This window comes from Neoarius graeffei, chromosome 22 (assembly GCF_027579695.1).
Source record: "Neoarius graeffei isolate fNeoGra1 chromosome 22, fNeoGra1.pri, whole genome shotgun sequence".
NCBI lineage: Eukaryota > Metazoa > Chordata > Actinopteri > Siluriformes > Ariidae > Neoarius > Neoarius graeffei.
Window position 1 is genome coordinate 33,890,896 of NC_083590.1, and position 10,986 is coordinate 33,901,881.

Consider the following 10,986-nt stretch of genomic DNA (forward strand, 5'->3'; position numbering starts at 1 on the left):
CTGCAGACTTAAATGTGATTTTGAGATGAAAATTAATAAATGACATGACTCATCACAGTACAAACATTAATACCGGTTTATATTGTAAAAACTGGTATTTTATGGGTTGAAAAAATGCCATCTATTGGTTAAAACCATCCTGAAGCTTGTGGCTGATGCGGATGTAGAGTTGACCATTGGGTACTTGGTACTACGTCATGAAATTTATCCCCCCCAAATAAATAAATGTTAACACCCTCTAATTAGAGATGGGCAGCCCACCTCTATCATCTCCCAGCCTTGAGTGAGAGTCTGTGAAACCGCACTCATTTTCATATATATGGTAATAGAGATTAATCAGTGGCACGGTGGTGTAGTGGTTCGCACTGTCACCTCACAGCAAGAAGGTTCTGGGTTCAAGCCCAGTGGCTGACAGGGGTCTTTCTGTGTGGAGTTAGCATGTTCTCCCAGTGTCTGCGTGGGTTTCCTCCACAGATACCCCTTTTCCACCAAATCAGTTCCAGGGCTGGTTCGGGGCCAGTGCTGGTTCACAACTTGTTCAACTTGCGAGCCAGCTGAGAACCAGTTTGCTTTTCCATAGCTCACGGTGCTAAGGGAAGCCACGTCATTACGTCGTTGTATACGTCAGTTACGTCGCTACGTTTGCATAAACCTTGGCACGAATATCGAAGCAAAAACAACACGGAAGAAGCAGCAGCAGCAACAACAACAATAATAATGGATGACTTCGCGTTTGTACAGCTGCTGCTTCTCGTCGCTTAAAAACGGCGATCTTTCGCGGTCTTGTTATTGTTGTTGGTCTTAACAACTCCACCCCCCGCTGACGTAAGCGGTTCTTTCCTCTGGCCCAGCAGAGAGTTGGTGCTAGCCTGGAACCGGTTTTTCTGGCCCCAGAGCCAGTTCTTTGTCAGTGGAAACAGAAAACCCGGTTCCAAACTAAGCACTGGCCCCGAACCAGCCCTGGAACTGCTTTGGAGGAAAAGGGGCAAGACATGTTGTTAGGTTAACTGTCTACTCTAAATTGTCTATAGGTGTGAATGGTTAAAAGGAAAAAACTTCGATAATAATCCAGTAGAAGGAAGGTAACAGGAAACCACTACTGTAATTCTTCCCTAGAAACTTTGATGGTTGAAGCTGTCAGAGCAGACCTGCCATCAGGCAGAACACCAAAGAAGAAGAGGCTCGTCATTCACAGGAGTTTACAGATTTGGAAAACCATACAGAACGCCACATTGCTGAGATGATATATTTGTTGACGCAACAAAAAGCTAGTGACTGTTCCATCAGATACCGAACCTGCTTTTCTACTTCACTAGTCTAACAAACAGAGTTAGAAAGACTGTACTTTCTATTTACTTTTGCAAAAGAACTCTACATGGTTCAGAGGGCTCTGGTGACTGCTATATCAACCGCTACTTGCTTCATCGCTCGGATACGTAATCGCCTTGTTCCAGGAGCGCAATTTATTCACCTGTATAACATCTCCTCTCTTTTCTGTCTTCGTTCTACAGTATTTCCTACCAAGACAGCAAAAGTGTCCTGTATCAAACTACATTTTCATAACATAGAGGAGTTTTCTTACTGAACTAAACTGTTCACAGAGAAGCTTAGAACACATCTCCAAAAGCACAGCAGCAGCAAACGAACAAACCCAGAAATCCAACACGCGCTCTGGCGAAGCCGTCAATCCACATTGCATTCTACTGTAGCTGCCATGCCAACCTGGAACAACTGGTTGCTAATGGCTGCCAACGAAAGGTGAAGTAACGCAATTAGGGCACCAAGGACACTGAACAACACACACAATGTATAGCATATTAATTGCCTTTGCCTAACGTTACACCCTTGACGCCTTGCTTGTAAAAAGCAACCGAGAAATTTATTCAGTAAGAGCGTTCGTTTCAAGGCAAAGACTTTCAGCATGACTCAACAGTTTCATTTAAAAAAAAAAAAAAAAAGGGAAACTGATGACTCACCTCTGTGGAGGAATTATGCGGTGTGTATTTATCTGCAAAAGAAAAAACAAGAGGTGCATAATGATATTTATGAAGAGTGCTTATTACACTGGGGTGTTTTTAAATAAGTCACAGAGCCAAATATAGGAGTCTATATTATACAGACTCCTTTTACATAATGAGGGAACAAAAAAAAAAAAAAAAGTGGTGCACTGCAAAAAATAATCTTAGGAAGTTTATTTGTCCATTTTCAAGTCAAAACATCTAGCCACCCTTATTATAAGGCATAATTTAGACAGCCCATCTTGAAAATCTTGTATAGACAAAATGTCTTGAAAAAGTCTTATTTGGAGCACCTTTGAGAATAAAACAAGTTTTTTTTTTTTTTAAAACAAGCAAGTACATTTTGGACATTTGTCAAATGCGGTTCATCTTGTTTCAAGAAAAAAAAGTATGCTTGTTTTGGGAATAAATGAACTTTACTGAAATCTTTGAATCCTTCATTACAATTCAACTCCACATATCTGTGAAGATTCTCAGTCATCCAGGTACATAGGAACTGTGGTTGGTAGAAGACAGCAACTGGACTTGCTTGAAGATCCTTGAAAACGTTTCGCCTCTCGTCCGAAAGGCTTCCTCAGTTCTGTCTGACTAATAGGGATGACTGAGAAAACAGTCGCAGTATCCTCTCACGGATCATCATACAACCCCGATTCCAAAAAAGTTGGGACAAAGTACAAATTATAAATTTAAAAACAGAATGCAATAATTTACAAATCTCAAAAACTGATATTGTATTCACAATAGAACATAGACAACATATCAAATGTCGAAAGTGAGACATTTTGAAATTTCATGCCAAATATTGGCTCATTTGAAATTTCATGACAGCAACACATCTCAAAAAAGTTGGGACAGGGGCAATAAGAGGCTGGAAAAGTTAAAGGTACAAAAAAGGAACAGCTGGAGGACCAAACTGCAACTCATTAGGCCAATTGGCAATAGGTCATTAACATGACTGGGTATAAAAAGAGCATCTTGGAGTGGCAGCGGCTCTCAGAAGTAAAGATGGGAAGAGGATCACCAATCCCCCTAATTCTGCGCCGACAAATAGTGGAGCAATATCAGAAAGGAGTTCGACAGTGTAAAATTGCAAAGAGTTTGAACATATCATCATCTACAGTGCATAATATCATCAAAAGATTCAGAGAATCTGGAAGAATCTCTGTGCGTAAGGGTCAAGGCTGGAAAACCATACTGGGTGCCCGTGATCTTTGGGCCCTTAGACGGCACTGCATCACATACAGGCATGCTTCTGTATTGGAAATCACAAAATGGGCTCAGGAATATTTCCAGAGAACATTATCTGTGAACACAATTCACCGTGCCATCCGCCGTTGCCAGCTAAAACTCTATAGTTCAAATAAGAAGCCGTATCTAAACATGATCCAGAAGCGCAGACGTCTTCTCTGGGCCAAGGCTCATTTAAAATGGACTGTGGCAAAGTGGAAAACTGTTCTGTGGTCAGACGAATCAAAATCTGAAGTTCTTTATGGAAATCAGGGACGCCGTGTCATTCGGACTAAAGAGGAGAAGGACGACCCAAGTTGTTATCAGTGCTCAGTTCAGAAGCCTGCATCTCTGATGGTATGGGGTTGCATTAGTGCGTGTGGCATGGGCGGCTTACACATCTGGAAAGACACCATCAATGCTGAAAGGTATATCCAGGTTCTAGAGCAACATATGCTTCCATCCAGACGACGTCTCTTTCAGGGAAGACCTTGCATTTTCCAACATGACAATGCCAAACCACATACTGCATCAATTACAGCATCATGGCTGCGTAGAAGAAGGGTCCGGGTACTGAACTGGCCAGCCTGCAGTCCAGATCTTTCACCCATAGAAAACATTTGGCGCATCATAAAACGGAAGATTCGACAAAAAAGACCTAAGACAGTTGAGCAACTAGAATCCTACATTAGACAAGAATGGGTTAACATTCCTATCCCTAAACCTGAGCAACTTGTCTCCTCAGTCCCCAGACGTTTACAGACTGTTGTAAAGAGAAAAGGGGATGTCTCACAGTGGGAAACATGGCCTTGTCCCAACTTTGAGATGTGTTGTTGTCATGAAATTTAAAATCACCTAATTTTTCTCTTTAAATGATACATTTTCTCAGTTTAAACATTTGATACGTCATCTATGTTCTATTCTGAATAAAATATGGAATTTTGAAACTTCCACATCATTGCATTCCGTTTTTATTTACAATTTGTACCTTGTCCCAACTTTTTTTGGAATCGGGGTTGTAGAATCAGCCACCTACAATGCAGCCATCAGCATTCTGATTCAGATTCTATGATGATCCATGAGAGGATAAATACTGGATACTCCCTATTAGACAGACAGAACTGAGGAAGGCTTTCGCACGAGAGGCGAAACATTTTCAAGAATCTTCAAGCAAGTCCAGTTGCTCTCTTCTACCAACCACAATTCAACTCCACCTTACAGATCCTAAGTTTACTGCGACTGTTTTCTCAGTCATTCAGAGTGAGGTCCTTCTAGATGCTGTACAGACTCTAGACCAGACAAGTGCCTTCAAAAAGGCTATGAGTGAGTGGAGGGCGTTTTAGTGAGGGCTTTTTGGAATGCTGTGAGTTAAGTTCAGTGGGTTTTTGTTTGTTTTTGTGCCTGATCTTGTAAACCCCTCGTACACATGAATAGTCAGTGCCCCCAAAATGCACTGTTGCTTTGGCGTTGTGTAAGCACTGTAAGTCAAAATGCTTAGATTTTTTTTTTTTGGTGCCTGAGGTCCTGGGGAAGTGGAATCTTAAGAGATGTTTTAATGTTTGAATGTTGAAATGGGAAAAAAATAAACTTGTTGCAATGCTACACGTGTCGTCAACTTGATTCGAGATAGTCTCTGGTCTCATATCTAGAGTATTTTACTAATTACAGGTCACAAAAGGAGAATCTTTTAAGCGAGCAATGCTTAGTTGTAGAATTTAACAATCCTAATATTAGTACATTTATCTTAAATTCAGTTTTTACTGCTAAGACTTTGAATTTAAGTGAAATACCCTTAAAATGAAATGAATAAAAATGACTTGAATGGCTAAATGTAAGAAGTACGATCTTGTTATAAGAACTATTTGGATTATTTTGAGTTAATCAGATCTCGCATAATAAGTTCCCCAATCTTATTTTGGAATTATTTCATCTAAAAACAGGTTAGATTTTTCATCTTACTTTAAGAAATCTTACCAAGTCAAATTTGACTAGTTCCACTGGCAGATTTTTTTCACCTGATTCAAGCAAATATGCTTTGTTTTAATCTTTTACTTCTTATTTTTGAAAAGCCATTTTTTGCGGTGTGTAATTGAGTTAAACTATACGCACTCTATAAAGTACAGCTCAGCTTTGTCTTTAATGGCACTTCCGACAAAATGTTTGGGTAAAGCCTGGCTGACTGCCTACATTTCTTTCTGCCTCCAATGAATAAACCCAGTGTCACTCTAACGGCCACTTTCCCCCTCTGAGACTCAAACAAGAGAAGGGTACAGCAACAAAACTCAGAGTGCTTGGCATGAAACCGGTGCCCAGTGATCAGTCTAGAAACCGGTAATGCTGCTTTTCAGACAGCAGTCTTGTCTTACTGCGTCATACGCCTTATAGTTGAGATTTAACGAGCTGCTCCATTTCCCCTTTTGCTTGGAACATCAAAAGCGTACGAGCAAAAAAAAAAAAAATTACTACTTAATTAAACTCTGAACGTTCTACAAGACCATCAGCTGACGTCTTATAGAGAAAACTCGACATGTACATCATGGGAAGCTAAATTATTTATGATCCTGGTCATTTCAGTGACACTACTGCAGAGAGGAAAATACAGCTAGTGTGTTGGGGCTGGTTTGACACACAACACATGATTCACTGATTTTAAAATGAAATTAAAAATTAGTTTAAATCGCAAAAAACAGAAAAAAAAAAAAGCTCTGCTTCCTAGGCACCAGTGCTTAGCTAAGGTGGGGTTTACATTAGACCGTATCAGCAGATCATCAGATTAACGTTTTTAAAACGATTAGCGTGCACACAGCAACACCAATACACGGATACGCTCAGCTCCGCAGGCATCCTGCGCTCCAAATCACTCCGCCCTGAACAGCAAGTGCCCTCTGGAGGGTGCGCACTCCGGCCCTGCGCAGCTCACAGAGCGCGCGAGTGAAGTGAACGAGCAGTGATTCGGGATTGAGCCGCTGTGTGTGTGATCCCAGCGCATATCACTTACCACTTGCAAGTGGAAGGATGGCAAGCCTAAAGACAATCATAACTACACAATGGGCAGTATTTGCATCAGTATTTGCAGTATTTTCATACTTTTATACTCTTTGATGAAAGGTGATACAAGGCGGAAGTCCGCGCCGTTTTCAGCAGTCGCGTCACATGACCAACGCCACCGAATCAGGAAGGTGGATGTCACAGTGACGTTGTCCAATGAGACGCCAGCTAGAGCTCAGCACAGCGTATCCGTGTATTCTGAATGTTTACACAGCACCGGACCAGACACGATCTGGATTGAATACGTGGATGCTGGCGGATTCCCGTTTCCCGGCGTTTCCGGGCGGTTTAATGTAAACGGACAGTGCATCCGCGAAGAAAACGAGACAGATACGGTCTAATGTAAACGTAGCCTCAATCAATAGATTTACACACATTCTTTTTAATGCTTGGATCACTTACAACTTGAGTAAATCGTCATAGAAACTGTTCACCATCAGCCGTTGCATTCTGAAAGTTGTCAGCATGCACACTCTCGGAAAAATCAAGTACAGTATATTGTTGTACCTTTCAGAGTACGATGGCTCGTCACTGATGCAGAATCCTCTAAGGTACTTATCTGTGCCCTTTATATACCGCTTGGGAACATATATGTACCTTTTTGGCCTGAAAAAGGTACACACAGTTACCATGAGGTCTGTGAGCCCTAGGGGGTACATTAGTGTAAACTGTACCTTAAGGGACAGAAATGGACTCCGACTGTACCACTATTTCTGACAGCGCAGAGATCTGCGCATTCAATGGTGGCGAAAGCAGCTTAAATATCTCATCTCATCTCATTATCTCTAGCCGCTTTATCCTGTTCTACAGGGTCGCAGGCAAGCTGGAGCCTATCCCAGCTGACTACGGGCGAAAGGCGGGGTACACCCTGGACAAGTCGCCAGGTCATCACAGGGCTGACACATAGACACAGACAACCATTCACACTCACATTCACACCTACGCTCAATTTAGAGTCACCAGTTAACCTAACCTGCATGTCTTTGGACTGTGGGGGAAACCGGAGCACCCGGAGGAAACCCACGCGGACACGGGGAGAACATGCAAACTCCACACAGAAAGGCCCTCGCTGGCCACGGGGCTTGAACCCGGACCTTCTTGCTGTGAGGCAACAGCGCTAACCACTACACCACCGTGCCGCCCAAGCTTAAACATATTCAACTGTTAAATAATCGAGAGTTTCTAAACAAAACTTGTTCGTACTGCTGACAAATTTCTGTCGTATAAGAGGAATAAAGGATCACGATGTGCTGGTATTATTGAAAAATAATACTGCAAGACTGGGAACAGTAACGCCACTTCTCATCAAGCCACCACAACCACATCATTGATTATTTTTCTAGAACCAGCACTCAAATTTCTGGTTTCCGGTATACTGCCCTGAATGTGGGCCAGTACCACTCTCTCAAAGCCCTTTGAGATGACTGGAGTGGGTTCTATCGGCCTGTAATCATTCAGGCAGGCGGGTGGGCTCGTACACCGCGTATGTTGTTGACTTGTTTGGTGACACACAGCAGTGAATTCCCTTTACTTTGTATTATTTCCTCCGCCTATTTATTTATTTGTAATTGGCATTCATGGTGGACAGCAAACTAAGAATTTCATTGTGCAAGAGGACATGTCCTTACTGTGCATAGGACAATAAACCCTTTGAATTTGAACTCACCAGCCTGATTTATTCCTTACATACATGTTGCAGTAATAGACTGCTGGAAGCAGTCTTAAAATTTAGTAGTAATCAGTAGTATCGTTATAGTACAGGATATCTGTAAAATTCCAAGTTTTCTTCATAAGAGTTATGGACCAAATGTGGACAAAATCTGAAATGGTTGTATTTTAGGAGGAGATCATTAGATGGTTTCTAAAGCTGAAAAAAGAGAGAGAGAGGGTTCACCCGTGATTATAGGTTTGGGGGAAGGGGTGAAATGGTGGAAAGACACAATTACAAACACTACTTTGAAACCGGAACCCTGGGGCGACATCAGGAAATATGAGACGGCATACATTTCGAAATGGGGAGGTGCTGGTTTTCTATGGTTTTCTCAAGGCTGCACAGATTAATAAAACGAACAGTGCCACGAAGGTATACTTATGTTTATTTTAAAACACACACACACAGGTTTATACTGTATCTGATTCTATAAGTAATGAAGGAAAAGCTTCCCATTCCTACTGCGATGACTATGGTCACTATAATGGGAAGCATTCAGTCTTTTCAGGATCTCTATGGTCAGGGAACCTCATGGTCTGAACTCTTGCAACAATATAGCTCGTCGTGATGCTTGTGTTATTTTATTTTATGAACATTAAGTGGAAACAAGGTGGGCGGCACGGTGGTGTCGTGGTTAGCACCGTCGCCTCACAGCAAGAAGGTTCTGGGTTCGAGCCCAGCGGCCGGCGAGGGCCTTTCTGTGTGGAGTTTGCATGTTCTCCCCGTGTCTGTATGGGTTTCCCCCAAAGACATGCAGGTTAGGCTAATCGGTGGCTCTAAATTGACCGTAGGTGTGAATGGTTGGTTATCTCCTGGCGACTTGTCCAGGGTGTCCCCCGCCTCTCACCCATAGTCAGCTGGGATAGGCTCCAGCTTGCCTGCGACCCTGTAGGACAGGATAAGCGGCTAGAGATAATGAGATGGATGGATGGAAGTGGAAACAAGAAGGACATTTTGTTACCACTGTGCCACACACAGCATTGATTGCATGCTAGTCTATCCCTTCTCTTCTTTTTTTCTTAGATGAAAAATTTCCACCTCTGACCAGAAGTGAGGAAAACAAACAAACCTGTACTTTAGCTTTAGCTTAGAGTCCTGTTTGGGACTGGCTGAACCCCAAACCACTTCTTTATCCCTATATAAGTGCACTATAATACATATGGGACAATACCTTCAACCCTTATGTAGTGCACTGACTCCAATATTTCATTTGAGGTCCAGCCCTTATACTGTATGTAATCTCTAGAATAGTGGCTGTTAATGAAGTGGAAGAGATAGAGAGATGAGATGGAGTGTGTGTGGTAAACAAGACCCCTAGCTAATAAACGACACTTATCACTGCGCATGCGTAATCATTCATTCCAATCAATCAATTTGATTACATTGTAATTAAATTGAGTGTTGTGTGTGTGCTGTAGATCTATGCTGGTTTACCTGAGATGTTCCTGTGGTGCACTTTAATAGTCCCATCTTTACAGATCCGCACATCGCCTGGTCCTTCAATCTTTCTGTAAACATCTGAACGGGATTGGGATTGGGAATGGGAATGGGAATTCCGCCTCCTGCGTTTAAACTGGCTGAAAAACTGGCAGCACTGGTAACAAACTGCCCAAGCTTGTTCTTCATTTATGGGCTGAGCATAGAGGCTTAAAATCTCTTCCAGACACAGGTCTTCTCCATCCCCAGAGTCCACGTCGGTGTCTCCATCTTCATTCCCAGGCAGCTTGGCCATCATAATAATAATAATAATAATAATATCACACTGTCTTGCTTATAATAAAGAAGTAAGAATTAAATAAATAAAACATAGCGTCCTTTAGAGAGCTGAAGCATCCAGCCTTCCTCCACTCCATATACTCTCTCTCTCTCACACACACACACACTGTCCATTCAGTTCTGCGTGTGTAGTGTTTGTGTGCGCGCACATGCGCACTCCTGTGTTGTGTTCATGTTGTTCATCACCAGCAGCAGCGCCCGGGTCATATGACGGCTGGTTGTCCGCGCGGTCCTAAAAGGAGTCATTTCATTCAGCACAAAAGAAGGTGTGGCAGGCGGCGTGACGTCAGAACACAGTTCGAATTACGTGGGAGCCGATGGGAGCTGAGCTCCCATGAAAGAAGCAAACTTAATTTTCTGTGGAAGACTCTCAAATACGTCATATATCACCATAATAAGCTTGAATAGCCTATATCACCATATAAATAAAACTCGTTTCATTTCCGATCACCATGCAGCCATAACTTTGTATTGAACATGTTATTAAACCGCAACATGTACGGCTGTACTTCACCACCACACCACTATGCGCGCAAACTGAAATTTGCAGCCTGCGAAATCGAATGTGAAGTTAAGTCCGAAGAAGACTTGTCCTCTATCTCATCTCATCTCATTATCTCTAGCCGCTTTATCCTTCTACAGGGTCACAGGAGAGCTGGAGCCTATCCCAGCTGACTACGGGCGAAAGGCGGGGTACACCCTGGACAAGTCGCCAGGTCATCACAGGGCTGACACAGAGACACAGACAACCATTCACACTCACATTCACACCTACGGTCAATTTAGAGTCACCAGTTAACCTAACCTGCATGTCTTTGGACTGTGGGGGAAACCAGAGCACCCGGAGGAAACCCACACGGACACGGGGAGAACATGCAAACTCCGCACAGAAGGGCCCTCGCCGGCCACGGGGCTCGAACCCAGGACCTTCTTGCTGTGAGGCGACAGCGCTAACCACTACACCACCGTGCCGCCCCTGTTTAACAATATATATAATTATATATATATATATATACAATATATATATATATATAATTTGTTTAACAATACATATATATATGCAACACCGTGTGTGTGTGTGCGTACGTGCGTGAATGCGCGCGCCTGTGTGTGAAAGCTGTGCACTGCAGTGCGCAAAAGTGCGCTGGTCCAGGAGAGCGAGTATGCATTGCTTTTTTTTTTTTTTTTAAATAGAGACCCCCATAG

At 42.7% G+C, this 10,986-nt stretch overlaps 1 protein-coding gene across 2 annotated transcripts in view; it reads right to left on the reverse strand.

Moving 5' to 3' along the window:
* spire1a (spire-type actin nucleation factor 1a) overlaps window positions 1-9,948 on the reverse strand; it is a 120,332-nt gene extending 110,384 nt beyond the window's left edge. Inside the window, exons 1-2 of one of the 2 annotated variants that reach the window (XM_060904750.1) lie at window positions 9,439-9,948; window positions 1,977-2,008 (exon numbers count right to left, since the gene is read on the reverse strand). In XM_060904750.1, coding sequence (XP_060760733.1) covers window positions 1,977-2,008; window positions 9,439-9,739 — 333 coding nt within the window. In that variant the 5' untranslated portion in view covers window positions 9,740-9,948. The remainder of the gene's footprint in view (window positions 1-1,976; window positions 2,009-9,438) is intronic. The other variant, XM_060904751.1, reaches the window with a different exon arrangement.
* Between the last annotated feature and the right edge of the window lie 1,038 nt (window positions 9,949-10,986).